We start from the raw sequence: 19274 nt of genomic DNA on the forward strand, positions 1-19274 counted from the left end.
TAGAGCTATAATTATATGTATGTAGCCTTTATTCTTTTGCTGCTACATCGGACTATCCCTCTCCTCAAAACATACACAAACCCCTTTATTTTTATTATTATGAATAGCTTTGTGAATGATGTCGATCGGTTGAACCCGCGCTCCAGGTGACCCCATGCATGTCCAGCGGTTTCCTTTCATCTCCTTTTCCACTGTTCTTCTCTTGTGAATAATGTAGATGAAGTTATATAATAGTTTTGTATGACCGCGCAGTCTACCCATCTTTTGTGGATTTGTTTTCTACAATTTTAATATGTACAGAAAAACTTCAAACAGAAGCCCGTGCTACAGAGACGTTGTACGAACAGATGATCCTCGATCCTTCTTGGTGATACACTCCAGTGTTATATATTCCACTGATTTGTTTGTTTGTTTACACTAAAATATACTGTTTGTTTCCCTGATTCCTCTTTGCGTCTTCTCTATGTTTATCTTTTAATTATTACTTGTCTGCACGTTTGTTTATCCTTCTATCCTTTGTATGCAGTCCATGCCTCAAGCACTGAGCATGCTCCTTCACGTGCGACATAAATCACAAGTTGATTGTTATATTATTATGATACACGTACTCCAGTGACACTTAATTCTGTGCCAAGCCGCCATAAGCTTCGGCCTTGAATGATTTAATTCTTCCTGAGACTGGCTCAGGTCAAGGAAAATCTCTAAATAATCCAAGTGTCCACTTTGCGGCTATTATTACCGATCAGTCATCTGGTATTTTATATCTGAAACTTACCGACATCGCCGGATCACAGTACTCAAGAAAACTGATCGATCGAGTCTATAGATGGAAAGGAAAAGTGATGGCCACTGGGATTAAATGACCCGGGGATAGATGACAATAGTACGTAATATCATGAATGTATATTTATGGCTGAAGTAAGTATAAGGCCTTGTGTATACAGCGGAATCTGCTAGAAGTTAATTGTTAATCACTTGCGATGGGAAGTTAATTAGCATTAGGATTTTATCAATCGGCTCATTCTTTCTCCAAACCACTCAAGATTTGGGTGTGGCAATCTTATAGCAATATAATCAGTATTTTAATTACTTTCGCAAGGTTCCACTCATGTACTCATTAACCCAGATTCGGCGTCGTTTGTACACCTCGCAGTACTCAATGGCAAAGGAACTATATATATAACTGACCCTTTGATACTCAGTTTAATTACTGTCAGCCTGCCAATATTAACTGAAATCATGACAGTCATCACCCAAATGGACACAGAATTAACGCTGCTATAATCTTAAAGCTTAAACAATTTTTAAATCGCACGAGAAAATAAATTTTCAAAATTAGAAGCAAAATATGTGAATATAGCAGTTGTAGAGATCTTCATAGAGATATCCATTCAAAAAAAAAAACGGCTATCTGACGATTGTTGTTTTGTCGGTCACATTTAAATATCGATTTCGATCACCATGCACACCCGCAGCACTCTCCCCGACACCCTCCCTCCGAGTGCACTTCGCTGGAACGTGAACCCTGACCCTGCGGGAGGCGAGAAAGCTCTTGTCAACGACGTCGCGCTTTGCCTCGCGTGCTGCCGTGGAATAACGCTGACCTTTAACCCCTGCAAGGAAAAAATTCTCCCAGCCAATCGGCTGTCAGTGCCGAGGTATTTTTAAACCGCGATTGGTTGGGGCGGCAGGCTGACGTCATTCCCCGAGCCCTCGTGCAACACATAAGCCGACAACACGGCGAAGCTGTGTACAGCATGTACAGCTACACTCGGTGTGTGGACGGTTAACACGACACGCATCCAGCTGCTGTGTGCTCCTCTGCAGCTGGGGGCAGCAAAAGAGGAGGAAATGAGGTGAAATGTGCGATGCTGAGGAGAGGTTGAAAGAAAACCAGACGTCAGCAAGGAAGGAGAGAAAAACGAGTAGTGAATGCCGGGACATGCAAACGGTGGTCCGGAGCCCAGCGTAATGTGTGTTCATTCCGTCCACATTCATTGTGAAAAACAAAACGTTTTGTTTCCCTGTGTGAGTAAGGACAGCTGACCAGTTGGTGGTTGCATCTTCAAGGAGTTATCACACGGTCTGCGTGCACAAACATTGTGACTATGGGACACCTATGGACGAGGTTGTTCCGTCATAGAGATGTCCGCATTCTCCTGCTTGGTGAGTTTATGTGCATTTTAAAACAGATCGAGATGTGTTTTGGGGATGCAGCGGAGGAGAGTGTGGATGGGTGAGAGTGTGTGTGGGTGATGTGGAGCAAAAGGCAGGAGCATGTTTCTGTAAGTAAGTAGAACACCTACATCTTGTGTGCCAAGGCGTGTGATTGCAGAGACAATGGCTGCTTAAGTGGATAATGTTTTTTGTGACATGATTAGCGCAATGCTGTGAGTAATACAGAGCCATCACCGTCCACCAGACCAGCCCAACTTTACGCCTCCTTCAAACTGTTATTATTTACCGCTACTTGGAAAATAAAAAGTGGTTTTTACGAGGAATAACACGTAGGTTGATATGTAGAGAGCATGGGGTCAATTATTGTGATTAGGCTAAGAGGAAATCATTTAAAGTGTTTTATCAAGAACAGCAACAGTATCATATTTCACTGGGAATAGTGAAATGCACTTCCACTGGATATAGTTTCAACGATGATGTTTTACAGTTTTACAGTGGATGTTAGGGAGATCGAGTTTTTACACCTGAACGTCAGCCAGGTGTAAGCAACATCCCCCCTTTTTTAAAAAAAAAAACAACTTTAAGTTTTTTACTGTCTTATGAAAAATTCATGGTAGCCCCATAAACCCTTAGCTGAATAAGTCATCAGCACTGAAACATTTTGAACTGCTAAAACATTTAAGGGTGGGGTGGGGGATTTATGGGTGTCGGGGACCAGAGTTCTATCCACATCGCCATCACCAACCGATCAGTGACCTGTTGTAATCTGTTAAATGTGTCTGGAATGATTTACCGAAATATTTGTTCTTAGCTATAAAAGTGGACCGTAGATGCGATAAGACAGGTTGAGAATGTTCACTTTCTTTGTGATTGAACGACTGCAAGAGCTTATATTAGAATTCCGTGTACACCGTCGACAATTTAATACTTCACGCTCTCGCCACCACAAAACACGGCCGAGTAAAGGCGACCAACATAAAAGAATTTCTTCCTCGTGGTTTTGTTCAAGTCTGAACATGGCCGAAATCTCGGGTGCTTTAAAATGCATTCTGATTAACCTTTGAACTGTTTCAAACAGCGCAGACGACAGATGGCGGCTAGGCGCTGTTTTCGGGTGAAGTGATCGCAGGAAAAGCTTGAGTGTGTGGGCGTGAAATGTGAACCCAGACCACCATTACCAGGGCCACCCCACAACCCTTTAGTTGTTTCTTTTACTGCAGCAACACCCAGCTCCGCCAAAACATCAGGAGCCAGACGTTGCAGCAGCAGCCACGAGAGCTCGGAAGTCAGACGAGGGTTAGGTCTCGAGTTGCTGAGTCGTCTGTCTTGCTCTCTTTCTTGAAGTAAGACAAGCATCAGGCTTGCAAGAAGTGTTTTCTGGAGACTTTACCAGAGAGATGTAATAGGGTAAGATTGTTGGTGTCTGCTTGGCAGGCAGGGTACAGCAAGTACTACTATGGCTTGTCATTCACCCCGCCCTCCAAGCACCTCTCCTTCCCTCCTATCAAGACATAAAAGGTCGCCAACCAGGCGCCCACTCTTCTCACACATAATTATAGTCAGTCGTTTACAGACTCTTACATCACAATATTCTGTCAGTCAATTTACAAACACTTGCAATAAGATAGTCTAGTCTCTCTCATGCCAGACTCCAGCATCATGATGTTGAAGCGATACTCTAACTTCTCTCACATCGAAATATTCTAATGTCGTTTGCCTCACAGATTCTCTCGTCACCCATCATGCAGTGCGATGTTCTTGTGTCGGTCCCAATCCTCTCACATCACAGCATTCACAGGTGTGTTACATCACCTGACAGCAGGACAACACCGTCTCCCAGTCACAATATCGACAACCATCTCAGACCTCCCGCATTCCCATACTGCTTTGTCAGCCTGCCATCTCACAGGTGTTTTTTTCTGGCCGGTCCTGCCAGACTCACCTGTCGGTCGATTCGCATCGCTGACAGCCGTCAATACTTGGGTACCCGGCGAACTGTTGGCCACGGGTGGGAGGATGCCTCTGTTAGTGATTCATCTTCCAAAACACAAAGACGCATCGACCGTCATTGATCCTCCCCGCCAACCCCGCCCCTTTCCCCGCCCTCCCGGGGTCGTTGTCAAGGTGTTTGAACTTGCAGCAGCATGTTTCCAGAAGCTCTTCTGCTCAGTGCTCGGCTTGTACATCCTGGGTGAGGACACGGATGGACGTGTAAGGCGTTGGGGAGGACGAGGGCCTGGACTTCTAAGTCACCTATGAGGAATAATTCTTGTCATTCCTGATTGAAATAACTGGTAAATCCTTGGTGAGGACATGACACCCCAGTGAGGCGAGGGTGACATTTTAAGACCACAGGTCATTTGTAACAGAAGACACACGAATGAAGTTTTGTGAAAGGCTTTTATTTTTGGGGTTTTCCTGTTCATAACGCAGTAGCTGTCCTGTGTTCATTTTTTTCTTTTGATTATTAGAAGAGGAATTCGTTCAATGCGATAACTCATGAGCGAGAAGTAACTGGGCGAAGTTACGAAAGGAACAGTGATGTAAATGTGATTAGGGGAAAGGTGCGAGCTCTGGCACGTGACTTGATGGTGGAGGGGCCAGCTGCTAGGTGTGACATGTACCACGATGTCAGCTGCTGAACCTGTTCAGTTCCTCCCTCCGACTACTACTACTGAACAAGAACTGAACACGATAGTCATCACAGGTCCGTCTGGCGAAGGAAAGGAGGGTAGGGTCTGTCCCTGAATGCGACTGTCGTGGACGGGAAGGACAGGTGTCCTCAAGAAGACGAGCAGGAAGTTGAATCGTCTGGCAGGGACACATTTATTGCAGACACATTGTAAGCAGACCACGGGGTCAGTCCCCGGGAGAGTGGTGCAGCGGGGGCAGTGGGTGTGTCGTGCCGTGGTAGTGAAACAGGTTTGGTGGTGATAAGACATGAGTGCTATCACTTGCGCGTTTCTAATTGCTGGGCGTGTGTAGTCGGGTCTGTTTTATTATTTTACCTTCTTCGTCTGCCATGTCTCACCGTGTGCAAGGTCTTTCGATAATACGGTGGATTCTCTAGAAATGTTATCGTCTGAATTACCGATTTTAGTAACATCTACACCCGCTTCTTGCGATATCTTGCCTCATGGACAGTTTGTTGTTGTTGTTGGGTGTTTACAAAAACCTCATCCTGAGATATGGGGGTCCTCTCTTTCACTCTCTCTCACACACACACTGTACACACCCATCAGTACAATCAGCTCGTTCATCATCCCTACCCGTTATCGAAGCCGCATTGATGCGAGCTGCTGAATGATTCTCGTGTCTGCAAGTAAAACAACCCAAGTCTTCCCTGCCCCCATTTTATTGTTGTCAGCAGCAGAACCAGTTTCCGGTCCACCTGTCCGGATGTCCCCCACACCCCGCACCACCCGCGGGCGCACGTGAAGGGTTGCATGGGTGTCACGCGTCATTCACCGAAAGGTCAGGTCACCTCTCGGAGTGACCTCCATTGCGTTTCATCGTAACTAAGTAATGGCTAGGGCGAGGGGATTGGGGATCGTTTCCTGCCTGTCCAATCTTCCCACGTACTTGTCATTCAGGGTTTTTAAGTCGGAACTGAATGTCAGACGGCCAAGTAACTGGTTTCAATTTGGCCTCACAAGTAAATTGTGTGTGAGAGAGAGAGAGACTGTCAGGTGCATTTGATGCTGTCAGGTGTTTGCTCATGCATAATGTATGGGTCGGTATTTATGTAAAACCTTTTTTGTGATGACATTTATGTGCTGCAGTACACTCCGTCCATGGTGAGTGCGAGATAAAACTTCTCAACAAAGCTCGCTTTATCTGACCTTCCAGCCCAGGCTTTGTACATATCGACACCACGTGACACAGAAAACAGTCTTGCGCTAGTTTCAGTACAAAACCGTTATGTGTACATTTAATTCCCGTAGAACAAAAATAAACGGTGTGTTCACCACATGAGTTTCACAGGCGAAAGTTGTGCAACCCTGAGAACAGTAGTCTGGTCAGAGAGTATAGAAGTCTGGCACTGACATGCTGCACTAGCATGCAGATGATGTGGCCAGGGGTTTGTTTGTTTGTTTTTTGTTGTTTTTTGTTTTTGTTTGTTTGTTTGTTTTTTAATAAATTACACATCAAAGCTCGTTGAGGCAGACAAAAGAGTGCCGATTCTACAGAGTACAGATGGAGGAGTTACTGGCAGCTTGCAAGTTGACCTCGAGAGCACTGCAACATTTGGTAGTGCTCGTTTCCTGCAGGTGAAGTATATACTCACCCTCGTGCTATTACACTCTGAGAGCTAGAAGTGATCTTGCATCTGGACTTGAAAAGCTGCTTAGGTGAGGACCGGCAGCCCCACGTGAGAGGCACCAGGCGGTGATGGGTGATGGTGCCTTCACTGGCTGGTGTCGGGCAACATCTCTACCCTTCGAGCCTATGAACTCCCTCCCTCCCTCGCCCTGTCCCTCCCGTCCCCGACATGCCGATCACAGAAGCCGATAGGAGGATAGCATCTCCCCCAGAAAGAGGCTCGCGCCGACGACGTGAGTCGTGTGTTGTCGCTGTTGGTGCTGGCTTTAGTCTGAGTGTACAGGTCCTGCATTGTGTATACACAATGTCCATGTTGAGGAAGAGTGCCAGTTTCAACAATGCAAGCACAGTTTAGAGAATTGTCTAGCCCTATATTCTAGCTTCACCTTTGAGTTTGTTGAGGATTTAGTCCTCTGACTGGTGCTAGAACAATTGGCCGACTTTTTATTCAAACGTGGACATGGAAAATATCAACGAGAGCATAAATTGGCCACATCAGGGGTGTTCTCGGGTGGCTGTAATAAGTATAATCATTTACATATTTGAAGGAAAATTTGTTTGACCTCCCACTACTCTAATGCCTTCCCTTCTTTGTGGGAGACGGAGGAAAGCCTCCGCTCGTGGGCTGGATGTGGGCCAGAAATGTGGAAGGTGATGTAACAAAGTTGGAGCAAGACTTTCCATCCATAACATGGTGCAATGGCGATATGGCAGCACGGACAGTGGGTACGGGTACCTCAGACCCCGGCATGGCAGGGCCGTTTACCTTCTGCCGGTTGCCTTGGCTGTTGGTTTGACATTCCTCTTGATATCTGACAGTCCTTATCTTGTTTATTTTATCACTCGTCATCGTGTTGGCTGCTGTTAATGCCTCCTTTATTGCGCCGCCATCCTGCCTTATTCATTTATTTATTTAAGCTTGTCTTTCTCTCGGCGTTATCATTCTCAGAACATGCTGACTTATCTTTCTTACATAGCCACCTATCGCATACCATACTGTGTAAGCACTCAGTCTTGTGGCACTGCCATTACTGTTTGTTGCTTGGCATGCGTGGCTTCTGAATAATTGTTAGTGTGTGTGAGACTGTGTGTTCCCATGTGAAAGATGTCAGATGGTTTAGTGATGGCGCCGTGGAGCACTGATTCACCTTAACTACACCAGTGATGTAGGACCTTTCATGGCGAGGGTTAAAACAAGGTGAGCGGAAGAAAACACAGGTAGGGTCTGTTGTCAGTTTTGTCACGGAATGTCCAGGGCCTGAGACAGTCTGTAGGACCCTGTGCCGGAGTATAAACCTGTGAGGCACGTTCTGTCCATGCCAGGCCAGGTGGTGGCCTTTTAAGAAATTGGTCACAGCAACATGACAGGCCTGAACGTCTTACTATTTTGTCGAAAAACGGATTGAGCTATATATACCTGGCTTTATTTGTCCCATTCCTTTGTGTGTGAGAGTACAAAGGAGATTCGGAAATTTTTTTTTAAGTACTCGGTTTCAAATGCTTTGGTGCACCTTTCTGTGTTGGTAGACAGACTTGTAAGAAGAGGATTTAAAAATTTTAAAAAGTCATTGCACCGCATTGAAATAGGTGACAGCTTTAAATAGCCAGCCCTCGTCAAGAAAAAGAAAAGATATTCAATTTAAATTTAAGAAAAGAGAAGACATCGCATCCCAAAGAGGAAGGAGAGCTGGCAGGGAAACCCGAAGAAAGAAAGAAACAGACACCATTATAAGAGGAATTTGAGACACCTGAAAGTTTACACGACTGTTTACGAAGACAGGTAGAGTTACATGGCGTTTTGCATCTTTGAGCTTCTCAAGGCTCACAATGGCGAGGCGTCTGCCGGTCACGTGACCTGCTGCGGCGCCTAGATGCGTGGGTGGGCCTGTCTGTGGTGGTGGTCGTGGTGGTCGTCGTCAAGATTTGCAGTCGAACTGAAAGGCCTGGGGACTGTATTGGGTATCGATTGCAGCCTTCACGATTGCTCTTTCACTGATTTCAAGGCGCTGTCCTCTTACACAACACCATCTGTGGACCTGCGCCAAGCCCGTTCTCACCTGATCTCTGGCTCAAGAGAGGGGGAGAGGAGAGATTAAACCACAGAAACCAACTGCCAGTTGGGGAGGTAGTGGACAGGTACAGCAACTAGGTTGGGTGGGAGAACTGGGAGAAAAAAAAAACCCAGGGATATCTCCAATGTGATAAACAATATCCGTTTAGAAAATTGTAACGTCTGTGTGGGAGAGGATGAAGACTGTTTATCCTCAAAGCACAGTACTTGAAACGAGAAAACGTCTTTGTTGCCTCGATACTGAGAGCTGCTTTGTGCTTCTGGTACATCCATGCTTTTCACAATCATCAAGATCGCCTCTTCTCCTTCCTTACCGAAACAGAAGGTTCTTGTGAAACCGCTTCCCTCACTTGTCTATGTGAGGTCGGCTCATCATAAACCTCGGCGCTGCGCCTACAGCGAGCTTTGTCGACAAATAATCGAGTGTTTGCATAAACTGCCTTGCTTCCTTTGAACACCAACAGTTTATTTTGCTCGTTATTTTAAACTTTTTAATGCCGGCAGCTTAGCTGGCAGAAAAGGGGAAAAAGCAGGGATCTGTGGCTGGAGAGTTCCGGTGCAAATTGCAAGCACGTGCAGGTAAACGCGTTGCAGGAGCGCGTGCACAACACCCTACCCTCCTATACTTCTCTCTCACTCCTCCATCTCTCCATCTGTGGCGGCTGCGCAGCACACAAGGTGTGCAGACCTGCAACGAGCCTGTGGTCCAATTTTTCTACAAGGCCTGCAGCAGTGACATCCATTTTGGGCGACGGTTACACCAGCAGCAGGATCAGAATTAAAAATGAAAACAACCAGCAAAAACTTTGTCGAGCTTTCTAATATATTATTAGTCTCTAGTCAAACTTTTAAGTACCTGACTAAAAAGGTGTAACCTCTGGCATTGAAGTAAGTCGAAAAAAGAAGGCAGGGTGAGCTCTCCATGATGAAGAGGGACAGGAAAAACGGAGGAGCTTCTTTTAGGTACAAATACACACCCCAACCCTCCATACTCCACCCAGCCAGTTCGCCCGAAAAAAAAAAAAAAAAAAAAAAAGATAAGCGACCCCGTGGAGGTAAGTGATGATAAGTGACTGATCCCACGTTTGCTAGGGAGCGGTGCGATTGATGCATCATGGCATCAAGACGTGTTCTGTACCTGAGGTTGTCATGGCAACACCATTTACGTGGCGAGTAAGGGATGATCCTTACCTTCCGTCCCGTGAGAGAGGTGTAGGCCCTCTGGGGGGACTTATCTGACTGGCAGATGTTTGGACCATGTTGTGTGCACTCCGCCTTCACGCCCTGATAAGTTTGAAATTTCAAAGACCTGATGCCAGGAGCGTGGAGAGAACCGTTTGGGGTCACCAGTGCACGCGAGTGCTCACCGGCCTGGCGAGTGGCTGGTTCGTCAAAGATTAATTCAGTATTTATTAATTCAATTTGTTTGAAGGTGTAAACATTCGCACGCATGTATTCATAATAATGGACAAGAGGGTGTGTAGACAGACAATAAAATAGGTTTTTACTAATTCAAGTTTCCATTTCGCCATTTCTTTTGTCACATGATTGAACCTCTCACCAGAGGCACGAGTGGGTGAGGCTGTGACTGTTGTTTGACCCTGATGCAAGTGTGGGGGAGGGGACGACTTCCATTCTGGAACTAGACTGCAGTGACTACTTTGATGACGACAACTGTTGAGTCAGAGAAGCGGGTGGTGAGCGAGGTAGGGGGTGAGAAAAAGGCGTAGATACCTAGACATTGATAAGTTGAATGGTGAGCAAGATAGACAAGTAGATATGCCAACTAGGAGATGGTGCCACGTCTTGAGAAACGCACTTATCTCGTTTTGGGAGGCGGAGAGGAATTTATGAGTAACCTCCACATACTCATCGTGTTCCGCTGTATCATAATAATATTACTAAGCTCAAGAACCTGGGTGGGATTTTCGTTCGTCGAATGAAGATAACACGACTAAACACATCAAGACTAGCAATATTCGGTTCTGCTGGTGGTCAAACACTTCGATCACAGATGTCTGTGGGCAAAGCTACTGGAAGCCAAGTTGACGGAAGCGGATGGGGAGAGGAGGGTAAGGAGTGGGGTGTGAAGTGGGGAGTGGGGTGGGAGTAGAGTGGGGTGAGAGTAGGGAGTGGGGTTGAGAGTAGGGAGTGGGGTGTGAAGGTAGGGAGTGGGGTGTGAAGGTAACTCGCTTGACTTGCTGCTGCTGCAGAAGCTGGCAGATAAAGAGATGGTTGCTACGTCACGTGCGGGTACACGGTAGGCTACCAGGCTAATAGTCGTCCCTGGGTGCCTCGTTTTGCTGCCGTGCCCTGCAGTTTACCTTTGTGCACGCGCGCACGAGAGGGTGGGGGAGAGGTTAATGTGCAAAAAGCGGGTCTTCTCTAGCTTCCCAGCCATTTGTTAGTATGTCTTCTCACTGGTGGCGTTTGGGTTGGGAGGGTAGGTAGAGGGGTGGCAGACGGTAGAGTATCCAGGTGGGTTTGAAGGCCTCTGGACGGGCTAGGAATAGGGGCTAAGCGGTGTCTTTAATTCTACCTTCGATGTTGGTAGGGGATCCCTGAGGCTGATACGGAAACGAACAGTTTACTGTGGTCGGGAGGAAAGGGGAAGAGCTCGATGTCGTTATGGTTAGTGAAAACATCCGGTGTTCTTGGAGGAGTGAGTGTTCCTGAGTGCCCCTAGGTCTGGATTTGCCTTGATGAGAAGAGTTCGGGGGTAAGGGATGGTGGAAGAAAGGGGAAAGGAGTGTGTAAGTAGTGAGTAACATAGGGGTGGTACGTGATGATGCTTATATGTATTACCGATCTTCTGGCTACCTACACTGAACTACATGCTTTCTCAAACATGTACTATGGATGACCTGGCGACATCTTTTAAAAACTTGATTCTAGATGAAAGATGTTTTTGTCATTATTTTTTGTTTCGTTTTGGACAGAAAATAGCGGCGTTGGGTTTTTTTTTTGTTGGAAAGAGGGGGAGGAAATAAAACTGAAGGCGACTACTGCATGTCCACGGATGCTGATCACATTGAAGCTTATTCTACCAGAACTCATTCCACGGTAGTTTGTGTTAATGACAGAAAACTGTTTTGATGGTATTCATTCCTCAAAAACATCAATTTCTTAATCGCCGATGTTAAACTCACGTCAGAAACTCGGTAACATGTCAGTGAACATGAGACAACTGTATTCTTGTCTTTCCTTAATCATCATTACAGTTTTCCTCATCCATGGATTTCCCTTGTGGTGTATGTGTGTGTTTCCAGCTTTCGCACACTCTTTGTCTTTCTGTCCTGACTCCTATCCTTGGTTGATGGGACTGAAACATCAAACGACCAAATCAAATCCCTTGAGGACCATTTCCCTTTTTAAATAAGGAATCTGCATTACTAAAGCAACTATAGCTCACCTTGAGAGAAAATAAAGTTCTCTCCCGTACCACCACCCGACTCAATCTACAACCGTTGGCACACCACCCCTCTCGTAAGGCAGCCCAGGCGCCTCCCATCCTCCTCCTCCATCTGCTGTTTCTATTTTTTTTCTGGTGAGATTCGTACCACGTCGCAGTTCGTCATCCAGTTGTAAGACCGGCCTGATGCTGCTGCACCCTCAAGTCCTGAGCTGGCAGAGCAAAAATCCTGTGCTTCTGTTATTTTTCGCGCTTACCCCTTTAATCCTATTTCCCCCTCATGACCCTCACCGCAACCCCTCCCTCCCTGCCACGTAACGCCCGACGTTGGGCCCCGAGTTTTTGTTTTTACACACAACAGGAAGCAACTTGGTAACAGCCACGATGAAAGCATCTTTACACGTAGACTTTTTTTTTCTTAACAAACATTTGCTGTGGCAGAGAAAAATGCTCCATTGCAAAAGTAATGTATCCCTCATCACCAGCAACATTCATTAACAGAGCCACCACCAACATATCATGGACGACAGGGCGTGTTGCAGGAGATGAGACCTGGGAAATCCGCTCATCCCAGTCTTGTTTAGTAGTTGTAACCATAAACATAACCAAGGTCATGTATTAAGCTAAAGCTTGAGAAATCCTGCCTTTTCCCTGAGTAGAACTTCCTTGTTTTTCTGAAGTCTTTTTTTCACTTCTCATGCCAGCAACAACCGAGAAATACAGTATTTGTAAACACAGAAAGTAGTTGTAAATGCATGAATAGTCAGAGCATGTGTTAGGTTGAAACTTGAAGTCCATCTTGACTTTTGACAGTATGGGTGTGAGGCTTGCTTGTTTGGGGTTTTGTTTACTTTACATTCCAGTAAATAATAGAAATGCTGGCATATGCTTCTCGAGGAGTAACAAGAAATAAACTAAAACTAAATAATAGAAATGTAAAATGATGATGAGGGGTGGAATTAAATAGTAGAGAAGAACTAGAAACAACAGGCTTCTTCATCACCAAAGAAAAGATTAAAGTCTGACAGGCATGATGCTAGGAATGCCAAAGAAAAAGAAAAACACAGTCGATGAAGAGGGATTATCAATGGAGAGACATAGTTTCAGAACTGTGTGTTTAACAGGAAATTTTAGGAGAAATTGGGGAAGAGGAAGTTTGTAAATAAGTGGGAACAAGCCCTGGTGAAGGACATGCCCTCATAGTTGTTAGATGCTGTATCTTGTGCAGAATAAAGGCATTGTGTATAGACCAGAGGGCTGCTTGCCTGATAGCTCAGTGGAAATCGAGTTTATGGCTGTAAATAGAACAAGAACAAGGAGGGATCTGAACATGTCCTACAACAGGTGCAGGAGTTGTCAGAGTAGATACACAAGATAGCCGTTCAGCCTTCACATCCAAACCTGCACAACTGCTGCAACAGGAGCATTGTGCACCTGACCACTGCCTCTGCAATTTTCATAGACAAAAATAGGCAGAGCCATGTAGCTTCTGGTGTAACTCCAGCCACAATCAGTAGATGAGCCAGTGCATTGTCAGCAGGGCCGCCGAGAGCCAGCCCGGGCCCTGGGACAGACGACCTCTCCGGGCCCCTTGTACTTGTAATCGTAAATTATTTTCCCAGTATATAATTTATGTTTACAATTCAAATTCTCAATATCTACACTCAACTCACTTCTGCATGTGTAATGCTTGGGTGTTCTGTCCTTAGACCTTTCTTTAAAAGAAAAAGAAAAGGAGAAGAAGAAAAAAAAAAATCCACTGACCAAGGCCGGGCCCCCTTGACAGCCGCGGGCCCGGGTACACCAGACCCCCCTGTCCCCCCTCTCGTCAGGCCTGATTGTCAGCAATAGAAGGCAAATTGTCAGGCAGTAGGAGCTGTGTAGAGCAATTCTGTGTAATGCAGGGCTTTGTTTCCAGAAACGAGCTCACTCCACAGTTTTGACCATGTCAAGATGCTAGGGAGTGGTATTGTAAGTGATGATGTGGGAAGTTGTGCAGCGGACTTGTCTTAGTGCTTGCTGAAGGACATGCGGTTGCTAATTTTTAATTTTCTTTTTCTTCTAAGAATTTGTTTACAGGAAGACACTGGCAACAAAAATGTGCAAGTGTTTGCAATGTGTCATGTTAAGGGAGTATATCCTGTTATAGTGAAACATTATGTAGATCAGGTAGAAGCTATAGTTGTAACTTTCAGAAAAGGCAGAAGCCCAAATTAATCCCACAAGATGAGGCCTATGGACAGGAATTTATCAAACTTTTTTCAGCAAGCTGGGCACATTAGACTAAGCATACAATACACGAGTGTGAGGGTCATCTTAGAACTAAGAGATGTCAATAGTTACCTCAGGGATGCAAAAGTTCAAACTCAGATTTACCTGTCTATCTATGAGATGCTTTTTTTTTTCTTTGATTGTGCTTTTTCTGAGATTCTGGCGTCAGACCTCATCAAGCTGAATAATTAAAAACTTGACCTGTTAAGCAATGGTAATAGTAGAACTGTGCAAAAAAAATTGCTACTGGTGATTGTGTGAAGTGTTTAATGTTTAAAGGACTTGAACCTCTCACTGGAAGCTGAAGACTACAGTCTTGTATCTTGTTCAGTCATTTCCTAAAGAAGCTTTTATTTATTTACAGGTCTTGACTCAGCAGGAAAAACTACTATTCTTTACAGACTGAAGCTGGATGAAGTTGTTACCACTGTGCCTACCATTGGTAATGTCTTCTTAATATTTTCTTGATGATCAGGTCTATATACTTTATCTGTAGAGCTTTGTTTGTTTATAACCTTTTCAGAGACGGAATTGCCATGAGTGTTCCATTACATGCACCTTTGTATGATTTGCATGCTGTTAAACATTGTAGTAACTGATATCTTTGCCTTTATGGGGAATGGTAGGGGAAGAATCATGTCTTTTGGTTGCATATGTCATAAATGTTTTATTTGCGCACAGGTTTCAATGTGGAGAGTATTCAGTACAGGGATCTGCATTTCACAGCATGGGACATAGGGAGTCGAGACAAAATAGTAAGTCAAAGCATCTATCTGACTGACTGTAGATCCCTGTTTGCTTCTTGCTAAAAGTAAACATTATTTTGAAAGGTATGTCTACAGTAACTTCACATGGCTTTGTTTTCAGAGACCTCTTTTCCGACATTACTACAAAGGTGCGGATGCTGTTGTCTTCGTGATCGATAGTCATGATCCTGAGCGTCTTGATGAGCTCAACTATGATGTCATCAAGCCAGCGATCAGTGCTGAGGAGCTCAGTAGCGCCATATTTCTCTTCCTGGCCAACAAGATTGATCTCAGCAACACACTGTCTGTAAAGGACATCTCTGAGAGACTGGGCCTTCAATATCTGAAGCACACATGGAGTATGTACAGCTCCATCCATTTTAATGATACAGAAAACCAGTTCTACTTTTGACATGACTGTTTGTTCTTCTTATCTTTTACTTTTTATTGCTTTCCATACTATCAGAGAAATCATTAGAATTGCCCATCTAATTTTCATGTACACTTTTAGAAAATAAATATGTACAGTCAAACACTTTTCATTGATTTTACAATCTTACAAACCTTTTTAGTGATGGCATAGCAGTAAATATAGGCATTGATAAAATGAAAGACTGCTGCTCGTAAACAGAAAAAAAGATATTCTTCTTTTAATTGTTTGCATGATACGTTTGATTTTATTTCCAGACATCATGCCTGTGAGTGCCGTGACTGGGGAAGGGCTCTATCAGGCTCTTGACTGGTTGTGTCTAAAACTGGGTTCAACACAAGCCCGCCGAGCCATTGCTGCACCTGCAGAGGAGGAGAATGCACAGAATGGTGAAACCAGTAAAAACGAGACAGAGACTGCTGCACCTGAAACTGTAGATCTGCAAGCGAGGAGGGATTATTGTTCAAGGGCTTACAGTGCAATTAAGTGTTTTTTCTTCCGATCAAACAGACAAGGTGGGCAAGAATCTCCTGACACACTCAGCACAAGCAGTCAGGAAAAACAATGAATTGTCAGCCTTGGTACTTTTGTGTAGTAACCTGTGGTGCTTAGAAAGGTCAGCTTTTCATTATGATAAAAGCACTTGCTACTTGGGTTAACATTCCTGAAAGTTTTTGACAAAAGTTTGCTGACAAAAGTTCACCAGTTCTCATATTTGGCCTCAGTCTGCCTGCCACCCAAAAATAGTAATAACCCAGTCTTCATTTCTAGACCAAGACCTCTTTCCCCGTATAGAAGCTAAGTTTAATTTTTTTTAAACTTACGTCTTTTAAATTTTAAAAAGAAAAGACATTGGAAAGAAAGGCCTGCTGTTGAAGCAGAGGATGTTTGGAAAGAGAGAAGGGTTAATGCTTCACTCACATTACGCAAAAGTGTGTGTATTTGGTTGCTGGTGATGGAGAGAGAACTTTTGAAGAGTTTTAAAAATTGTTGCAAAGGTGTTGTGATGACAGATGTGTCCACCCTGTGAGTGAGCAACCACCATTGAGGCCCTGAACTAAAAGCCAGTTTTCTTATCTTGACTGATTCCCAACATCTGCCGTTATCTTCAGACACTTTTTCCAAGCACACAGATCACTGGAATAAATGATGGTTGATCAGGCTACTGACATAAAAGAGTCTGATATGTCGTTTGTGTATTGGGCATTTTACATCCCAGATTTTCATCTTTTTTAAGTTTACAGATCCTTCCACCATTTTTCATTGTTTGCTTCTAGTGTAAAACGTGCATCTATTTACTTTTCCAAAATCCTGTGTGAGCTCCAGTTGGTGACCAGACTATAAATCTGAATTGCATATATATTACGCTTGTTTAATTATTCTCAATCACAGAGAAAAGAAACCACCATAATATTCATACATGTTCACGTGGGCATCAGGACAACATACTCCACTACAAAGCTGTCGGTTCTTCCACCTTTCAACACTCATTAAGACTTGGGAGCTATCCTTAACATTGTTGTTCTTATTTCATGTAGCTTTCGATGTGCTGCAGTTTATGGTGAAAGCAACCGCATGCAGATGTCTTTTCTGCCTTCTCTCTCCTTATCAAAAGACTTGTCTGCAAATAGAGTTGGCAGGCATTTTTTTTTTTAAATGGTGTTTTTGTTGGTGAGCTCAGTATGTGTATGTGTGTGATGTATGGAATACAGAAGCTGCCTTCACTTGTTAGATTAACAAATTTTAATTTTAAAAAAAATATGATCTATAAAAAGTTTTTATATGCCCACTGTACAAAATAAATACATTATGGCTACTCTTTTAGAGTTTTGTATCAAATAGCAAATTTTATGTGTACATACTATATCAAGTCAGAAAAATTGGGGCATCGGTGGAAGAAAATGCAGAATGGAAAATACTTGCAGCCATTTTCTGTAACATTTAGACATAAATGGTTGTGCTTGTCTTTCGCTCCTTCCCTCTTTAAAACTAGCATTAAGGTTGATGACAATTGCTAATACCAGCTCTGTACAAAAATAGAAAAGTCATTATTTTAATCAGTTATATGCTATTTAGAACTATGATAGATATGACTGCATGAGACAGATTCCAACATTTCATGTAAAGATGGGTTGGTTGTCAGCAGCAAAGCAACAGTACTGATAACATCTGAATTTTTGTTCAAACCAAGTGAAAATGTTTTGAAGCAGATAACAGTTAATTATATAAACTTATTAGTCGTTGTTGCCTGGTCATGAGCTTCATTGGCTGATAATGCTAGATTGCATAAGACTGGCTAGACCTGGCCAGCTTATAATGGCTACCTCCAAATAGCAATGTGCATTGTAAACATGCATTGATACTTAACTACCAAAAAAGACTTTCTGTTTGAACTGTGCCGTGTTGACAGAACCTAACCATGTAATATATTTATTTCATGCTCGTTAGATTTTGCCGCAGGTACAATTCAACTACTTCATGTCTCTTCATGTCTGTGCATGGCAGAGTTCAGTTCTGTCCTTGCCATCATGCTGTATGGCAACAGAGCTCTGTTCCCAGACTTTGTAGCTTCTGAAACCAAGCTTTTGATCCCAGGGTTACTTATACTTAGATGTTGTTTGTAATGGCTAGGTTGCATCTGTTAAAAATGAACAACTTTTGGCTGCTGTGATTTTTATTTATTGTGTTTCTGCATGTTGTGTACATATTAGTATGAGATGTAATATATATCCCCAGTAACAAACTGGGGTGCATGTTGGAAAGCAGCAGGTGGCTGATACTCAACTATGGAACAGCGCAAGCGACATTTTTTTAAGAAAAGAAAAAAAAACTACATAGTTGACTTGTGTGCGTTTTATGTGCTATAGTTAATTAGCAATTGTTAAATATTAGAGTGCTTTCCCCTTAGAGCTGCATGTGTTGTGCTCATTTGCACTGTATTACCTTATTTAAAAAAATAAAATAGAGAAATATTTAAGCTCATTTAAGCGCTTGATACGAGCTAGCACCTGTATGTATGAGTTGTTTAGCCAAAGCGCATACCTGCCCAGTGGACCAAAATCTAGAAAATGGGGCTTCTTGAAGGAAAGGTGTGCCTCAGGTGAAAGATACCTCAAACCCATCAGTTAATTTCCCTCCTGCAGTGACATTATATAGCAGCGGCAAATTAGTGGATTGTATGTGCTGACACTGACTTTTGAAAATCAATTCTTTCATGGCCATTGCAAGCTATTCACTATGACAGATCCTAATACAATAACAGTTCTTGTTTCTATTTATCCTTTGTTTTTGAAATCAGTTGAATGCTGTGCACTACCACCACACTGAAGTAAAGTTTGTACAAGTCTGAAGGTGCAGAATTTGTCTTCTACAGTTAACGAGGCATGAATGATTTGTGTGGTTACCTTTGTAAAGTTGGTTGCATTTCTCCGGTGTCCCAATCGCTTCTGTTAGAGAAGCCAGAAACTTTATTAGATGTCACCTAGCTGATGTCTCCTCATGCAAGAAAATAATGCAAATTTAAAAAAAAATATATATTATAGGTCATCTTTAGTGTTCGTGCCATCACCTGGACTTTCTACAAGAGCACTGAAAGGCAGAACAGATGCTGCACTATGTTATTTTATTTAAACTCATGAGAGTGAACAGATAATACTTTCTTGTTTGACCGTTCACGCAAATCATGACATGCTCTTACTGTCAGCAGCACACAATGTTAACACTAACAATTTTAAAGCATTTCCAAATTTATGGGACTAACAAGCACAAGACAAATGTGCGTGTGTATTGGAGGGTGAACAGGAGGTTGGAAACCCAAATACAGGAAATTATGGTCTCATTTTG

At 43.6% G+C, this 19274-nt stretch overlaps 1 protein-coding gene across 1 annotated transcript; it reads left to right on the forward strand.

Moving 5' to 3' along the window:
• Window positions 1-1694: 1694 nt before the first annotated feature.
• Window positions 1695-18781, forward strand: LOC112557366 (ADP-ribosylation factor 1-like). Its single transcript, XM_025227173.1, has 5 exons — window positions 1695-2166; window positions 14620-14697; window positions 14937-15010; window positions 15123-15360; window positions 15689-18781. The coding sequence occupies exons 1-5, from the start codon at window positions 2109-2111 to the stop codon at window positions 15997-15999; spliced, it is 759 nt and encodes a 252-aa protein (XP_025082958.1). The 5' UTR covers window positions 1695-2108; the 3' UTR covers window positions 16000-18781.
• The last annotated feature ends 493 nt before the right edge of the window (window positions 18782-19274 follow it).

Source organism: Pomacea canaliculata, linkage group LG2, assembly GCF_003073045.1.
Source record: "Pomacea canaliculata isolate SZHN2017 linkage group LG2, ASM307304v1, whole genome shotgun sequence".
In the NCBI taxonomy this organism is placed as follows: domain Eukaryota; kingdom Metazoa; phylum Mollusca; class Gastropoda; order Architaenioglossa; family Ampullariidae; genus Pomacea; species Pomacea canaliculata.

Excerpts from the sequence above, each read along its gene's own strand:
- LOC112557366 (XM_025227173.1), top strand. The coding sequence starts at position 2,109 with ATGGGACACCTATGGACGAGGTTGTTCCGTCATAGAGATGTCCGCATT. Across the intron at positions 2,167-14,619 it reads TGTCCGCATTCTCCTGCTTG|GTCTTGACTCAGCAGGAAAA; the intron begins GTGAGTTTATGT and ends ATTTATTTACAG. Across the intron at positions 15,011-15,122 it reads TAGGGAGTCGAGACAAAATA|AGACCTCTTTTCCGACATTA; the intron begins GTAAGTCAAAGC and ends CTTTGTTTTCAG.